The sequence below is a fragment of the Panulirus ornatus genome, chromosome 2 (assembly GCF_036320965.1).
Source record: "Panulirus ornatus isolate Po-2019 chromosome 2, ASM3632096v1, whole genome shotgun sequence".
NCBI lineage: Eukaryota > Metazoa > Arthropoda > Malacostraca > Decapoda > Palinuridae > Panulirus > Panulirus ornatus.
This window is the reverse complement of record NC_092225.1, coordinates 27,580,716-27,599,760: the sequence shown is the minus strand read 5'-3', so window position 1 is coordinate 27,599,760 and position 19,045 is coordinate 27,580,716. Positions and strand designations below refer to the sequence as shown.

General features: G+C 39.2%; 1 protein-coding gene across 3 annotated transcripts in view; it reads left to right on the top strand.

Annotated features, from left to right (window-relative positions):
- Window positions 1-10,090, top strand: part of LOC139754921 (uncharacterized) — a 51,670-nt gene extending 41,580 nt beyond the window's left edge. For 2 of the 3 annotated variants that reach the window (XM_071672752.1, XM_071672746.1), the window contains one exon: window positions 1,367-10,090. In XM_071672752.1, coding sequence (XP_071528853.1) covers window positions 1,367-1,937 — 571 coding nt within the window. In that variant the 3' untranslated portion in view covers window positions 1,938-10,090. The remainder of the gene's footprint in view (window positions 1-1,366) is intronic. The other variant, XM_071672756.1, reaches the window with a different exon arrangement.
- The last annotated feature ends 8,955 nt before the right edge of the window (window positions 10,091-19,045 follow it).

Genomic DNA, 19,045 nt, shown 5'->3' with positions numbered 1-19,045 from the left:
GCCCTTCACATATGCATGGGCCATTCTTCATCTGTTTCCTGGTGCTACCTTGCTGACACAGGAAATGGCAATCAAGTATAATAATGATAGAAAAAAAATATATGTATATGTATTACAAACAGCATTTAGAACCTTCATTAGGTGTACGCGTTTTAAAATCAGGTAATGTTACCAGATGTTTAAAATCACAAACTATGCCCAATATTTCTAGAATCTGTAAAAATCAAAATCTGAACATTGCTTGGTTCCAAGAATTATGGATTTTCAGTATTCTACCTGTATATCTTCATTTCATCATTATCATATTTATCATTATCCTGTGTTTATCTAGCACCATTACTCTGTATTATTACATGTCTACCAACCTGATGATATCATTATTAAGCAGAAACAGAAGGATCTGTATGTGGCATTAATGGATCTGGAGAAAGCATATGATGGGGTTGATAAGAGATGCATTGTGGAATGTGTTATCAATATATGGTGTGGGAGGAAAGCTTTGAGAAGCGGTGAGGAGTTTTTATCATGAGGGTAAAGTGTGTGTGCAAGTAGGTAAAGAAAAGGTTTAGGTGATGGTAGGCTTGCATTAGGGATATGTGATGTCACCATGGGTGTTTGATTTGTTTTTGGATAGGGTGGTAAGAGAGGTAAATGCAAGGGTTTTGGAAAGGGCAGGTTTGCAGTCTGTAGGAGGTGAGGGGACTATAAAGTGAGTTAGTTATTGTTTGCTTGATGACAGCATTATTATAGTTGTTGGTGAAAGTGTGTTTTAGGGACAGTATTATCATCTTATTTTTAATGATGTTTTTGTATGATAGTTTACATATACAGTTGTACAAGATTCAACACAATCATGTGATTTGGAGTACTTTTTTATATTATGAAAACAGATAGCTCAAAGGTGGGAAGGTATTTGAAGATGAAGGAAAATTTTTGGTTAAGAAAAACTAATGAAAATGTAATGAATCAAAGATGATGTAACCAAACATTCTTTAGAGGCCCAAACTTATATTTATTTTCTGTGTTATATTATTGTCAGAATTTTTTAATCAGAGGCTTATTGAATGGGTTGCTACCCAATATTTGGCAAGCTTTTACCAAAGGAGTCAGTTAATAGCTAGTTATGATAATGATTGGCATGATTGATGCATTTATGTCAAACATTGCAGTAGATAGATTCTCACTGGCCACTGTTTGAGGTGATCACTAGCTACATTTTATATTTTCAAGGTTATTGCTGCTGTTTTTAAGGTAGGTTCAGAAGAACAAGTCTCCTCAGCATATTTTTGAAGTTTGGATTAAAGCTTCTTTTCAGCAAAGCTAATCGCCTTGATATCAGCTCAATATTTTTTACTTATTTTTTCAGCATTGAAATGCTTAGTGATGAAGCTATTGCGGGATTAATGCTGGATGAAGAATTAGCCGAAGCTTCTAATTCCATGTGTGCCCCTCTCAACACCCCAGTTGTGGACCCACCTCTTTCTGTAACATCCTTCATCCAATCTTGGCCAGCATTTTTACAGAACCATATAAGTGCTGCAAAGCCAACACCAGAGACAACAACAGCTTCACACTCTGCATCTGCTCAGCAGTATCATGATGAAGATGAGCATTCTGATGTCACTCAGTCTTTGATGGAATTAGAGTTAGACTCCCTCCAGCCAGGAACCCGACAGTTCCAGCCTCCCCGCAGTCTTGCCCTCCATCGTGACTCCTCTTCCGACCACTCATCTCCAGAGGATCTCACCCCAGGTTATGCACCTCTACGGGACACTCCTTACTCCCCAGAGGACTTTCTGCCTTCCACTCAAGACCACAGTGCCCGACCCTCTGATAAGGTAGCCTCCCCAACCAGCTCCTCCTTCAAGGAAGAAGGGCAAGAAGAACCACACCGTAGTTCATGGGTTCTAGAAAGTGCCCCACCAGCCCAGAAGTAACCATAAGAACTTCATTGAGGCTGGTGGATCAAATGGTATGCTTCAGCGGTGTAGTTATGTATTACTAGGTTAAGGCAGGTAGCAATGTATTTTTTGGTGCTTGATCATCACTGTGATGAATGAGGTATATATCAGACTTATAATTATAGCTTAATATTATGATGTGAAATTAGTATGGCATTGATCTCTAGAAATCTGCTAGGTTCTAGGTATATATGTACAAAATAATATGGTGTGCTTGGTAGCTGCTGACCATGACAAAAGAGGAACCTCATTATATAATAATCTCTGCATATCATTGCCATTTAACAAATCAAAACTTGCTGATTTTTATGTAATAAAACTCAGCATGTTAAATCTATTAATTCTGAGAATATCTTGAAAAGGATTAAAAAGGTTTAAAAGCAAATCAATATTTGCAGATTTTTATGTAATAAAACTCGGCTTATTAAATCTAGTAATTTTTGAGAATATCTTGAAAAGGATTGAAAGGTTAGAATGGAGAGAAATAGACTTTATGAGACATTTTCACAGAGTAAATACAGTAATTGTTTTAGTTTCAAGAGATAATGAAAATGAAGTGTAGATTTTGTGAGTGGATAAAGATGTATGTAAGGGATTGTCCAACTTGTCAGAGGGAATGTGTGCTCCAGTTGCCTGATCCCATTGACACTTTTTACCATCTATCAAAGTATCGGAATATTTTTGCTGGTGCTTTAATGGTTCACACTTATAAAATTAGTATTTATTAATTTTAGTTGATTTTTTAAATTAACTACAGCTGATATCGACATCCAGGTAAATCTTTTTGTATAGTTTATGTAATCTTCTGCTGTAGTACATAAAGTTTTGTATAGTACAAAACACTTGCTTGTTACTATAATGTTTAAGGTAACTGATTCCAGTTAAATGACAGTATTTCCTCAGTGCTATTATCATAATGGCATTGATATGTAGTTTTGTTAATGATATGGTATCATGATACCTTTTCATGGTAAAATTAATGGAAACTAGAGTAGTCTTATTTCCCAGTATTTTTTATCAGAATAGGATAATCTATACAGCTTTTTCCAAGAAAATGTATTAGTGTGTAAAATATGCTTTGACAGTATGAAAGTCCCATAACCTAACCTAACTTTTTACCAGAAAGCTTGTCTTCCCTAAACCTTCACCTTATTCAACCTAACCAAAGCTTATGTAAGAGCGTCTGTCACATTAACCATTTCCAAGGGGGTATTAGTGCATGCGCAGTTACAATATCTGTTCCAGTACTTTTCCTGTACATGTTAAGAGCTACAGAAAATATGATATATACTTTGGTTGTTGTCATCACTAATATATAAATTGGATGTAGTTATCACTGATTTGCAGGACATCATACTAAATGATATATCAGCAGCTATCAGTGCTGATAAAAGGTTCGATCTTTCTGTCCATTCCCTGTCTATTCACGTTAAGGAAGTTGCCTGATTCACAACTGCCAATAATTCATCCATTTCCATGTAACTGGTTAGAAACTGCTGACTGCTGGGATATATATTCAGGAAAATATTAAACCACTCATTATCTTCATTATCAGTAGAACTTATTTTTATCTTTTTTTTTTATTATGCTGTGTCGCTGTCTCCCATGTTAGTGAGGTAGCGCAAGAAAACGGACGAAAGAATGGCCTAACCCACCCACATACACATAAATACACGTACATGTACATACTTATACATTTCAACATATACACACTTAGACATACATATATACACATGTACATATTCACACTTGCTGCCTTCATCCATTCCCGTTGCCTCCCCACCACACATAAAATGGCACCCCTCCTCCCCCCATGTGTGTGAGGTAGCACTAGGAAATGGCGACAAAGGCCACATTCGTTCACTCTCAGTCTCTAGCTGTCATGTGTAATGCACCAAAATCACAGCTCCCTTTCCACATCCAGGCCCTACAAAACTTTCCATGGTTTACCCCAGATGCTTCACATTCCCTGGTTCAATCCATTGACAGCACGTCGACCCCGGTAAACATTAGAAGTAGTTGTATTATTATCATATTATAACACTCAACTAACTTCATACATTTTCAGTGTCAGCAAAGTAGTGACAGGGGAAGTTGAAGAAATGGCCTCAATCACTCACATCCACTTTTGGAGCATTATATATGACAACTAGAGAGTCAATGTGAGCATTTGAAACCATTTCTTCATCTGTTTATAGTACTGCCTTGCTGACATGATAAATGGTGACTATGTACTTTGAAAAGATCGTAGTTGGATGTTACCAGACTCTGCCTGTTTGTGGTTGCACTGTATGTGAAAAGTCACTTTTGGCAAGGCTGTATCATTGGCCAGTGATCAGACAGAGTCCCATAAAAGAACTTCTTACTTCAAATGAACGTATGAATGTACACAGCCTTAAAGCTGCAGGAGCCCATTGAAAATGGGTCCTTGGGTAACACTAGGACCCTTTCTGAAAGTGGTCTAAGGGGAATATGATATTCAGTTGGGCAGTAAGGTTTTTCCTGCAAAATGGGAGGTTAAACCACTGAACAATGTTACTTTGCTGTTCAAGGCATGGTAGTTATGGAGGGAGAAGGCAGTGGTGGTGAGGGGGTGGTAGCCACAGAGGGAGGGAGTCAGGGTGGTGAGGGAGGGATGGTGTTCGTAAGGGAGAGTGTGGTGGTGGTGAGTGAGCCTATTGTAGTCCTTTCAGGAAGAAGCACACAAGGGCCTAGAGGGCTTGAATCTGTCAATAAACTACCACTTCATGCTCCAGGAGTTCCATCTCTCTTTATGAAGCCTTTGCAGTGCTCAGGAAGCTGGCCATGCCTACTGTTTGGGGCCATAGATCATAAAGTGTAGTGATGTGTTTGTCACTTACAGGGCTATTGATTAGAAAATACCCATCGTTTTCATTGTTGCATTATCTGGAAAGTATGATTTCTGATGGGTTTATGTCTTGTGGGGTGGAGTTTGAGTTGGAAGTGCAGATATTTAGTGTTTGATGGGTTATTTCAGTGTGCATGTTTTGTTACTGATATATTTGTTGGAGTTGGGGGGTTTCTGTGAATAGAGGGTGCTGAGGTGTGAGGCAGGAGTGAGCGTTTTATTTCGACTTGGTGATTGGTGGTTAGTTATGGAGTGCTTTGGGTGGATGGGGTCTATTGCTGGGTATATACCCTAAATATGAGAAAATACTTGAGATAAATAATCTGATAACTATAGTGGGTTCTTGGCAGCTTGTGGGCCGCTGTATGGGAGAGGAATATGGCAGTCTGATTAAACTAGCTAGTGAGGTTCACTTGAAAAATAAATCTTAATTAAATAGTAATCAGTTGAAAATCTATACCAAGAGTTTTTGAATTGTGAAATTTTGAAAATCCATTCTTGATAAATACAGAAAAAAAATTTCATTAATGATTTTGAAACACTTTTGCTACTTTAAGGTAAAGCAAAATATTCAGTAAGATCATAAAAGTTCCCTTCAGTATTTCCATTGTCATTATTAATGAACACTTCAGTTGATGAAGAATCTGACATGGTAAAATTGGTAACCATTAATTTACATTCTTTGCTTCAATCTTTATGAAATTCATGTTTTACTGAAGTAAATATTCCATAGTTCAAGAATCTCATTTTCATTCATATATATGAAAGCAAAAATGGGTATGTTTGAAGGAATAGTGGTTCCAACAATGTTATATGGTTGTGAGGCATGGGCTATGGATAGAGTTGTGCGCAGGAGGGTGGATGTGCTGGAAATGAGATGTTTGAGGACAATATGTGGTGTGAGGTGGTTTGATCGAGTAAGTAATGTAAGGGTAAGAGAGATGTGTGGAAATAAAAAGAGCGTGGTTGAGAGAGCAGAAGAGGGTGTTTTGAAATGGTTTGGTCACATGGAGAGAATGAGTGAGGAAAGATTGACCAAGAGGATATATGTGTCGGAGGTGGAGGGAACGAGGAGAAGTGGGATGCCAAATTGGAGGTGGAAAAATGGAGTGAAAGAGATTTTGAGTGATCGGGGCCAGAACATGCAGGAGGGTGAAAGGCAGGCAAGGAATAGAGTGAATTGGATCGATGTGGTATACCGGGGTCGACATGCTGTCAGTGGATTTAATCAAGGCATGTGAAGCATCTGGGATAAACCATGGAAAGTTGTGTGGGGCCTGGATGTGGAAAGGGAGCTGTGGTTTCGGGCATTATTTCATGACAGCTAGAGACTGAGTGTGAAGGAATGGGGCCTTTGTTGTCTTTTCCTAGCGCTACCTCACACACATGAGGGGGGAGGGGGATGTTATTCCATGTGTGGCGAGGTGGCGATGGGAATAAATAAAGGCAGAGAGTATGAATTATGTACATGTGTATATATGTATATGTCTGTGTGTGTATATATATGTGTACATTGAGATGTATAGGTATGTATATTTGCGTGTGTGGACGTGTATGTATATACATGTGTATGGGGGTGGGTTGGGCCATTTCTTTCGTCTGTTTCCTTGCGCTACCTTGCAAATGCGGGAGACAGCGACAAAGCAAAATAGATAAGAATAGATAAAAATATGAATACTTAGAAATACTTAGAAAAGCAAATGGATTTGTATGTAGCATTTATGGATCTAGAGAAGGCATATGATAGAGTTGATAGAGATGATCTGTGGAAGGTATTAAGAATATATGGTGTGGGAGGCAAGTTGTTAGAAGCAGTAAAAAGTTTTTATCGAGGATGTAAGGCATGTGTACGTGTAGGAAGAGAGGAAAGTGATTGGTTCTCAGTGAATGTAGGTTTGCGGCAGGGATGTGTGATGTCTCCATGGTTGTTTAATTTGTTTATGGATGGGGTTGTTAGGGAGGTGAATGCAAGAGTTTTGGAAAGAGGGGCAAGTATGAAGTCTGTTGTGGATGAGAGAGCTTGGGAAGTGAGTCAGTTGTTGTTCGCTGATGATACAGCACTGGTGGCTGATTCATGTGAGAAACTGCAGAAGCTGGTGACTGAGTTTGGTAAAGTGTGTGAAAGAAGAAAGTTAAGAGTAAATGTGAATAAGAGCAAGGTTATTAGGTACAGTAGGGTTGAGGGTCAAGTCAATTGGGAGGTTAGTTTGAATGGAGAAAAACTGGAGGAAGTAAAGTGTTTTAGATATCTGGGAGTGGATCTGGCAGCGGATGGAACCATGGAAGCGGAAGTGAATCATAGGGTGGGGGAGGGTGCGAAAATCCTGGGAGCCTTGAAGAAAGTGTGGAAGTCGAGAACATTATCTCGGAAAGCAAAAATGGGTATGTTTGAAGGAATAGTGGTTCCAACAATGTTGTATGGTTGCGAGGCGTGGGCTATGGATAGAGTTGTGCGCAGGAGGATGGATGTGCTAGAAATGAGATGTTTGAGGACAATGTATGGTGTGAGGTGGTTTGATTGAGTAAGAAATGTAAGGGTAAGAGAGATGTGTGGAAATAAAAAGAGCGTGGTTGAGAGAGCAGAAGAGTGTGTTTTGAAATGGTTTGGGCACATGGAGAGAATGAGTGAGGAAAGATTGACCAAGAGGATATATGTGTTGGAGGTGGAGGGAACGAGGAGAAGTGGGAGACCAAATTGGAGGTGGAAAGATGGAGTGAAAAAGATTTTGAGTGATCGGGGCCTGAACATGCAGGAGGGTGAAAGGCGGGCAAGGAATAGAGTGAATTGGATCGATGTGGTATACCGGGGTTGACGTGGTCAGTGGATTGAATCAGGGCATGTGAAGCATCTGGGGTAAACCATGGAAAGTTGTGTGGGGCCTGGATGTGGAAAGGGAGCTGTGTTTTCGGGCATTATTGTATGACAGCTAGAGACTGAGTGTGAACGAATGGAGCCTTTGTTGTCTTTTCCTAGCGCTACCTCGAACACATGAGGGGGAGGGGGATGGTATTCCATGTGTGGCGAGGTGGTGATGGGAATGAATAAAGGCAGACAGTGTGAATTGTGTGCATGGGTATATATGTATGTGTCTGTGTGTGTATATATATGGGTACATTCAGATGTATAGGTATGTATATTTGCGTGTGTGGACGTGTGTGTATATACATGTGTATGGGGGTGGGTTGGGCCATTTCTTTCGTCTGTTTCCTTGCACTACCTCGTGAATGCGGGAGACAGCGACAAAGCAAAATAAAAAAAAAAATATATATGGGCTCTGAGAATTCAGTGCATCATAGCAAACCAAAAACCTTCACTGCTGCTGCTCGCCATCTTATTGAAAGGTTGGTTGGCTGTTTAGCCTTTAAGCTTATTAACTGCCAGCATCATCAAGGATGTCATCATCAAGCTACATCCACCAACCAAACATCCTTTAACACTTTCTTCCTGTTGTAAAGATAATTCTAAGACCACACACACAACACCCTCCCAATGAAACAAAAATCCTCCCAATAAAGTTCCACCTCAACATGCTCAACACAGCACTAGACCCCCTCCCACATAGACCACTCTATAACCATTAATCCCAGAAAGAAATTAAAAGCTAAACCCTCCTCAGACTTCAGTAACTTCTACCCACAGACCCCACCCCCAACAAATAGCCTATTAACAAAACACACAGTGAAAAATCCCAGCATGCACCAAAAAACCAACCTCCCAACTCAGTCATGAACTCCAACCCATCAGAAACCACACTTCCTAGACAAACATGTCACATTTTCCTGCTTATTTTCTGGATATCACCCATCATTATAAACACTGTTTCAGTATCCTCATGCTTATGATGTAACTCTCATAAAGTAGATACCAAGCACTTACAACTCAATTGCTCTACACTTTCTTCACATAGACACACACATCACAGCACTTTATGACTAGTGTCCTGACTGGTGGATGCAGCCAGCTTCCTGAGCATTGCAGGAGTATCATAAGGACAGAAGGGACTCCTGAGGCAAAAAGGTAAGGTAAGGTGATTAGTGAGACATAAGGAATGGGACTACAATTCACGGAATTCTTACTTTTATCAATAACCTCCTACCCAAAATCCTTCTCTGGAGCTCCTGAAGTGCTCTAAAAGCCAGCCGAATACCCAGGATGGTACCATAGATCAATTGTGGTGATGTGTATACATGTGTATAAGATGATAGCACGACAATACAGGAGCAAATGTTCCATGTCTTCATTCAGTTTTAATGCAGGCATGAACGGTCTTGCAATATTTTGAATCAATGATTGTACAGTTTTGAGACAGGATTTCTCTGAACTCGGTTATAAAAGATGAGTTAAAGATGTTTTATGCCTCTGAGTTCAGTACTTTCTAGAGCGAGTCATTGTTCAGGAGGGAACATATAATGCTCTGTATTTTCTTTAGTAAGGTTCCAAGGAAAAGGGATGCTAGTTCAGGCCTGTTATTTTCAGCTTTAAGCATTTATATCTGAACAGTTCCAAAATTAAATGTTTTCTCATTTTCAATTAATCTGCTAAAAGGCAAATACTTATATTGATATATGTATTTAACCATCCCAATTTACCAGACTCACATTCAGAGATGACAAAGCAAGTCCTTACATTTTAATTTGTATTTTTCAGTGATACAGTGCCAAAGGCAGAAATCATTTATGTTCTCAAAATCCTTTACCCCTCAAAAAAAAAAATCATACTTGATCACTGTTTTCCATGAAGAAAGGCCACATCCGCTCACATCTATCATCTAGCTATCATGGGTAATGCACCAAAACCACAGCTCCCAACCCACACAGACATTTCCACAGTTTACCCCAGACACTTCGCACGCCCTATTTCAGTTCATTGACAAGTCAGTAATGGCAATAATAATAAATTAAGAAGGACATGCTTCAATAAAAAGAAACGGTGAGTATAATTTTGGAATTTAGGACAGTTAAATATATGCATGTTTGGATAGTTGCTGTATAGTCATAATTTCCTATTCTACAATAACATCAGGTAACTGGAGTAAGTACATTAGTGGGGCAATGTGCAAAGAACATGCTGAAGTAGCATGTTGCTGAGCAGTTCTAGTATAGGTGGGTGTATGCATAAGAGTTTAAAGTACACAAGAGTTGTTTATGCACAGATGATTTAAATTCAGTGCATTGGATACACCTATAATCTTTGCTTACAGCTCATACTTCCAAAACAGTATATCAGTTGTGCCAAGAATGAATACCATTTTGATCTTTGTATTATTTTTTATTATACCTGATCACTGTTTCTCACGTCAGCAAGGTAGAGCCAGGAAAGAGACAAAGAATGGCCCATCCACTCGTGTGTTTGTATTTATTTATATTTTATTATACTTTGTTGCTGCCTACCACATTAGCGAGGTAGTGCAAGGAAACAGACAAAAGAATGGCCCAACCCACCCACTTACACATGTACATACATACACGTCCACACATGCACATATACATACCTATACATCTCAAAGTGTGTATATATATATACACACAGACATATACATATATACACATGTACATAATTCATACTGTCTGCCCTTATTCATTCCCATCGCCACCCCACCACACATGAAATGACAACCCCCTCCCTCCGCATGTGCGCGAGGTTGCATTAGGAAAAGACAACAAAGAACACATTCATGTGTGTGTGTATATATATATATATAATTTTTTTTTTCCATACTATTCGCCATTTCCCGCATTAGCGAGGTAGCGTTAAGAACAGAGGACTGAACCTTTGAGGGAATATCCTCACCTGGCCCCCTTCTCTGTTCCATCTTTTGGAAAATTAAAAAAAAAAAAACGAGAGGGGAGGATATCCAGCCCCCCGCTCCCTTCCCTTTTAGTCGCCTTCTACGACACGCAAGGAATACGTGGGAAGTATTCTTTTTCCCCTAATCCCATATATATATATATATATTTTTTTCTTTTCTTTTAAACTATTCGCCATTTCCCGCATTAGCGAGGTAGAGTTAAGAACAGAGGACTGGGCCTTTTTTGGAATGTCCTCGCCTGGCCCCCTCTGTTCCTTCTTTTGGAAAATTAAAAAAAAAATGAGAGGGGAGGATTTCCAGCCCCCCGCTCCCTCCCCTTTTAGTCGCCTTCTACGACACACAGGGAATATGTGGGAAGTATTCTTAATCCCCTATCCTCAGGGATAATATATATATATATATATCTTTTCTTTCTTTCAAACTATTCGCCATTTCCCGCATTAGCGAGGTAGCGTTAAGAACAGAGGACTGGGCCTTTGAGGGAATACCCTCACCTGGCCCAATTCTCTGTTCCTTCTTTTGAAAAAAAAAAAAAAAAAAAAAAAAAAAGAGGGGAGGATTTCCAGCCCCCAACTCCCATATATATATATATATATATATATATATATATATATATATATATATATATATATATATATATATATATTTTTTTTTTTTTTCAAATTATTCGCCATTTCCCGCGTTAGCGAGGTAGCGTTAAGAACAGAGAACTGGGTCATTGAGGGAATATCCTCACCTGGCCCCCTTCTCTGTTCCTTCTTTTGGAAAATTAAAAAAAATTGAGAGGGGAGGATTTCCAGCCCCCCGCTCCCTCCCCTTTTAGTCGCCTTCTACGACACGCAGGGGATACGTGGGAAGTATTCTTTCTCCCCTATCCCCAGGGATATATATATTATATATATATTATATATTATATATATATATATTATATATATATATTATATATATATTATATATATATATTATTTTTTTTTTATTATACTTTGTCGCTGTCTCCCGCGTTTGCGAGGTAGCGCAAGGAAACAGACGAAAGAAATGGCCCAACCCCCCCCATACACATGCATATACATACGTCCACACACGCAAATATACATACCTACACAGCTTTCCATGGTTTACCCCAGACGCTTCACATGCCTTGATTCAATCCACTGACAGCACGTCAACCCCGGTATACCACATCGCTCCAATTCACTTTATTCCTTGCCCTCCTTTCACCCTCCTGCATGTTCAGGCCCCGATCACACAAAATCTTTTTCACTCCATCTTTCCACATCCAATTTGGTCTCCCTCTTCTCCTTGTTCCCTCCACCTCCGACACATATATCCTCTTGGTCAATCTTTCCTCACTCATCCTCTCCATGTGCCCAAACCACTTCAAAACACCCTCTTCTGCTCTCTCAACCACGCTCTTTTTATTTCCACACATCTCTCTTACCTTTTACGTTTCTCACTCGATCAAACCACCTCACACCACACATTGTCCTCAAACATCTCATTTCCAGCACATCCATCCTCCTGCGCACAACTCTATCCATAGCCCACGCCTCGCAACCATACAACATTGTTGGAACCACTATTCCTTCAAACATACCCATTTTTGCTTTCCGAGATAATGTTCTCGACTTCCACACATTCTTCAAGGCCCCCAGGATTTTCGCCCCCTCCCCCACCCTATGATCCACTTCCGCTTCCATGGTTCCATCCGCTGCCAGATCCACTCCCAGATATCTAAAACACTTCACTTCCTCCAGTTTTTCTCCATTCAAACTCACCTCCCAATTGACTTGACCCTCAACCCTACTGTACCTAATAACCTTGCTCTTATTCACATTTACTCTTAACTTTCTTCTTCCACACACTTTTCCAAACTCAGTCACCAGCTTCTGCAGTTTCTCACATGAATCAGCCACCAGCGCTGTATCATCAGCGAACAACAACTGACTCACTTCCCAAGCTCTCTCATCCCCAACAGACTTCATACTTGCCCCTCTTTCCAAAACTCTATATTTTTTTTTTTTTTTTTTTTTTTTTTTTTTTTTATACTTTGTCGCTGTCTCCCGCGTTTGCGAGGTAGCGCAAGGAAACAGACGAAAGAAATGGCCCAACCCCCCCCCATACACATGTATATACATACGTCCACTCACGCAAATATACATACCTACACAGCTTTCCATGGTTTACCCCAGACGCTTCACATGTCTTGATTCAATCCACTGACAGCACGTCAACCCCGGTATACCACATTGCTCCAATTCACTCTATTCCTTGCCCTCCTTTCACCCTCCTGCAAGTTCAGGCCCCGATCACACAAAATCTTTTTCACTCCATCTTTCCACCTCCAATTTGGTCTCCCACTTCTCCTCGTTCCCTCCACCTCCGACACATATATCCTCTTGGTCAACCTTTCCTCACTCATTCTCTCCATGTGCCCAAACCATTTCAAAACACCCTCTTCTGCTCTCTCAACCACGCTCTTTTTATTTCCACACATCTCTCTCACCCTTACGTTACTTACTCGATCAAACCACCTCACACCACACATTGTCCTCAGACATCTCATTTCCAGCACATCCATCCTCCTGCGCACAACTCTATCCATAGCCCACGCCTCGCAACCATACAACATTGTTGGAACCACTATTCCTTCAAACATACCCATTTTTGCTTTCCGAGATAATGTTCTCGACTTCCACACATTCTTCAAGGCTCCCAGAATTTTCGCCCCCTCCCCCACCCTATGGTCCACTTCTGCTTCCATGGTTCCATCCGCTGCCAGATCCACTCCCAGATATCTAAAACACTTCACTTCCTCCAGTTTTTCTCCATTCAAACTCACCTCCCAATTTACTTGACCCTCAACCCTACTGTACCTAATAACCTTGCTCTTATTCACATTTACTCTTAACTTTCTTCTTCCACACACTTTATCAAACTCCGTCACCAGCTTCTGCAGTTTCTCACATGAATCAGCCACCAGCGCTGTATCATCAGCGAACAACAACTGACTCACTTCCCAAGCTCTCTCATCCCCAACAGACTTCATACTTGCCCCTCTTTCCAAAACTCTTGCCTTTACCTCCCTAACAACTCTATATATATATATATATATATATATATATATATATATATATTTTTTGCTTTGTCGCTGTGTCCCGCGTTTGCAAGGTAGCGCAAGGAAACAGACGAAAGAAATGGCCCAACCCACCCCCATACACATGTATATACATACACGTCCACACACGCAAATATACATACCTACGCAGCTTTCCATGGTTTACCCCAGACGCTTCACATGCCCTGATTCAATCCACTGACAGCACGTCAACCCCGGTATACCACATCGATCCAATTCACTCTATTCCTTGCCCTCCTTTCACCCTCCTGCATGTTCAGGCCCCGATCACACAAAATCTTTTTCACTCCATCTTTCCACCTCCAATTTGGTCTCCCACTTCTCCTCGTTCCCTCCACGTCTGACACATATATCGTCTTGGTCAATCTTTCCTCACTCATTCTCTCCATGTGCCCAAACTATTTCAAAACACCCTCTTCTGCTCTCTCAACCATGCTCTTTTTATTTCCTCACATCTCTCTTACCCTTACGTTATTTACTCGATCAAACCACCTCACACCACACATTGTCCTCAAACATCTCATTTCCAGCACATCCATCCTCCTGCGCACAACTCTATCCATAGCCCACGCCTCGCAACCATACGAAATTGTTGGAACCACTATTCCTTCAAACATACCCATTTTTGCTTTCCGAGATAATGTTCTCGACTTCCACACATTCTTCAAGGCTCCCAGGATTTTCGCCCCCTCCCCCACCCTATGATCCACTTCCGCTTCCATGGTTCCATCCGCTGCCAGATCCACTCCCAGATATATAAAACACTTTACTTCCTCCAGTTTTTCTCCATTCAAACTTACCTCCCAATTGACTTGACCCTCAACCCTACTGTACCTAATAACCTTGCTCTTATTCACATTTACTCTTAACTTTCTTCTTTCACACACTTTACCAAACTCAGTCACCAGCGTTAGCGAGGTAGCATTAAGAACAGAGGACTGGGCCTTTTTTGGAATATCCTCACCTGGCCCTCTCTGTTCCTTCTTTTGGAAAATTAAAAAAAACAAGAGGGGAGGATTTCCAGCCCCCCCGCTCCCTCCCCTTTTAGTCGCCTTCTATGACACGCAGGGAATACATGGGAAGTATTCTTAATCCCCTATCCCCAGGGATAATATATATATATATATATATCCCTGGGGATAGGGGAGAAAGAATACTTCCCACGTATTCCCTGCGTGTCGTAGAAGGTGACTAAAAGGGTAGGGAGCGGGTGGCTGAAAATCCTCCCCTCTCGTTTTTTTTTTTAATTTTCCAAAAGAAGGAACAGAGAAGGGGGCCAGGTGAGGATATTCCCTCTAAGGCCCAGTCCTCTGTTCTTAACGCTACCTCACTAATGCGGGAAATGGCGAATAGTATGAAAGAAAGAAAAGAAACATATATATATATATAATTTTTTTATTATACTTTGTCGCTGTCTCCCGCATAAGTGAGGTAGCGTAAGGAAACAGACGAAAGAATGGCCCAACCCACCCACATACACATGTATAGGCATACATGTCCACACTCGCACATATACATATCTATACATTTCAACATATACATATATACACAGACATATACATATATATACATGGACATAATTCATACATGCTGCCTTTATTCATTCCCATCACCACCCCACCACACATATGCCCTTACATGCACGTATACATATCAACATAAACACATATACCTATGTACATATACATATTCATACTTGCTTGCCCTCATCCATTCCTGGTGCTACCTCGCCCAACAGGATACAGCATTGCTACCCCCGTTTCATTTATAGTAGGAAAATTATCTCAGGATGGGAGTTTTGATCACTATTGTTAATAGCATAATGATAGTCATCATTTTAAAGGCTTAACACCTTGGTAATACTTGTAAATATATTGCCAGTACAAATGATATATATATATTATCTTGAGTGTAGAACTACTTTATGTTTCACTAACATAGTTGTATATAACTTTCTTCCTTCAAGTATTATAGCTTATTACATCAAAAGGGGGGTAGTTTGACGATTCAGTGGAGTATAATTGTTGAGCTATTCATCTCTGAATGTCAGTCATGAGAATTCTGAACTAAGCTTAACACTTTTCCCAAACCATTGTTACTTTCCCATTTATAAACTTTATATTTACGTAAGAGATTTATGACCAAAGTCCGAATTCTTTTACAGTATTAGTTATAAGGTATCACTACAAACTGCTGTCATACAGTGTGTTTGTAACATTATGCAACTTTATGGAAAAAAGCATTTGTATCATATATGTTAATTTTAGCAGTTGCTATTACCAGCTGTTGTACATCTCATCCCCTCTTCTAGTTACATTTGGCTTTGCTAAACATATTTTGTAAAAAACCCATTTAAAAAAGGAGATAAATATGGAGTGCCAGGTTTTACTATACTTTACCACTGAGACTTTTTCAGTCTAGCATACATTGTATACTTAAAATATGTAACTCCAGTAGGGAAAATAATTTTACGTTATAAATGTGTAAAGGTTATTCAGCTGGAGCATTGTGGATTTCCACTTACGTGAACTATATCACAGTAGATGACATGGAAGTGTGGTATTGTATAAGGGTGTGGTCAATTTAATAAGACAAACTTTACATGTATGGTATGAATAAATATGAATGGAATGCAAGATTTTATTAGATCAAGGTGACTCAGGGTCAATACAAGGAGTTTAGGTGATTGATACTGATTAAGATTGAGAATATTAATGGGATGAATGAATTAATGGAAAAAATTGGGGAAATGTTTAAGATCAGGATACATAAAGTTTACAGAAGCACCTATCTGGATATTAATAAGAAAAAGGCAGTAGAATGCTTTCTTGATGTGAAACCAGTTTTTCAAAAACTGATAAAAGACATTAAAATCATGTAGAGCAGTCAATTTTTCTTCTTTCCCAAAAGACATTAAAATCATGTAGAGCAGTCAATTTTTCTTCTTTCCCAAAATCCCTATTCCATTTCTGTTCAAAATCACTTTTAAGCTGTTTTACTATGAAGTTAATCAGACCTTGCTAACATAAGTGAACTTATTTGATTTTTATGGTAAATATTTTTGTTAAGCCAATAACAACCAGTAAATTCTGTAGTTCAACATTTCCTCCTCTCTTCCAACCAAATTAATCTAACTTTCCAAAGGTAAAAGCTATTCTTTTCTGTAACTCATTCTAGTTTAGACGATTCTACATCTCATCCTTCTATACCATTGAACTAATGCAAGTCTTAGTAGCATTGTGCATTTGATGTCAGAACTCGGATTGGGACTTTGATTTTGAGTTCATTCAAATACCATGATATGCATTTGAGGTATGATGTACAAAGGAAAGTTGAAATATACAGGATTGATAAGTTTGGGTAATGACCAAGAGATGTTAATTTGTCTCATGCAATAGACCAGGGGTAAACAAATCTGTTAATTTGTCTCATGCAATAGACCAGGGGTAAACAAATCTAAGGAAGGTACTGGCAAGAGAATGGTCATGTATCTATAAATTTGATATCCATTTCATCTGTCAACTCCCTGGAGAGGCTGGCCATAGCAAAAATGTTTACAAAACTGGTGAATGATAATGTGAATAATCATAAGAAATCACTATAGGATGAAAAGCTGAATGGCATGAAGACTCTATGACTCATATTTTCTGGTCTGTCTCCTAAGACCTTTCCTAGCTTTATGCCATTTTTCATTAGGTCAAAGAATTCTCTGGTAGACTCAAGTTTTGATAAATATGGGAAAGAAAATATTACAATTAACATTACATGTTTATTTCATTGTGAAACTGTATTACACCAAGGCATAAGTTGTAATTAGAACTGTGCTGCCACACTGATGAAACAGCTTACAGCTTCAGCTTGGTCCTCCTCCAATGACGCCTTTTAGCGTTGTACCTTTAAAGAAAGAATAAGTTTCAGAAATTTTGACATAACTCAAACATACTGAGTAAGGCTAAATCCACCCCTGGCTCATCCTGTGCCCTCTAGTGGGACTAATGGAGAAAAAAAGTCCATGAATTTTTCAAAAGCTTTTCCAACTTACTCAGTTCTTGAATCTTTGAAGTTTTATTTTACACAAACCAAAATATTACTCTCAAAATCATCATGAGATACTTCGATATTTTTTTAGCTAGTACTTGCCAAATAATACCTAAATACATATGTATACTGCTTTCCCTATAGCTTTCTCCAGTTAAAAACAATGAATATCTGGACAGCTAAAAGTAATTGTAGATAATGAGGAAACTGAGGAGTTTTTTTTTTCCAATTAAATAATTCAAGACAATGTATTACTAATGAGTACAAAAAGTTAAGCTAATGTAGCAAATGATATCAATTTGGCCATAAGCAACTCAGGCACAGGATATTCAGAAGTCTTGCTTCTTTCCCTAAAACAATATTTGGCACTTCTTTCATACCAGTAGGATCAGGTCCCTTTTATCTGGCTTTCACTTTTTTTCTAATTCCTTTAAACTCGGAGTAGTGCAACTTTCCTCTTCTCACACTCATCCCCTGCTACTTTAATCCTCCCTAGGGAGTAATCCTGACTAACAACAAGCATCTAAAAAAAAAAAAAATCAATCCTCAGACTAGGCTAGCACAAACTGCTCACCAAATATGCTTGATTCACAATGCTGTTGTCGTCTGCATCTACACATTTTAAATTACTTTCTGGTTGATTCTGTATTTTCTTCTGCCATCAATTAAGTTTTCCTCTTAAGGTTTTGATGCCAAGTTTACTCTGATTTCATTACTCAATCCTCGAGCACGTCCAGTAACTTCCTCATACAAAGATAAACTTTCAGCGATCAAGTTCCAATCTCAAAAAATTTTTTTTTTAATCACTTGTCACTCACAATATCAATAATATAGCCCACAACTCACAAACTGTGATAACAAATATTCAATGCCTACTTAATGTTGCCATTACTTACCTGATCCTGTTACCTGTGCAGTTACGGATCCATGGAGGGATTGGGCGATTCTGTTTCAATTTCTTGGCAAGTTTGATTTTTATACGGAAAGTCTTGTGAGCAGCCTGGAAATAAAAAGGCAAGTATTAAAACTGAGATTATATACACACAACAAGATATGATGTACTTAACTCTGACAATGCTTTTAGCTCCTTCATAAGTATTTACGTGCTTTTAGCTCCTTCACAAGTATTTATGTGAAAATGATGAATAATTCATTGTCATAGCCTTTGAAAATTCACTAGTTTTGTAACTGTTCAAATACAGTGCTATATGTTTCCTATTCTCTATATGAT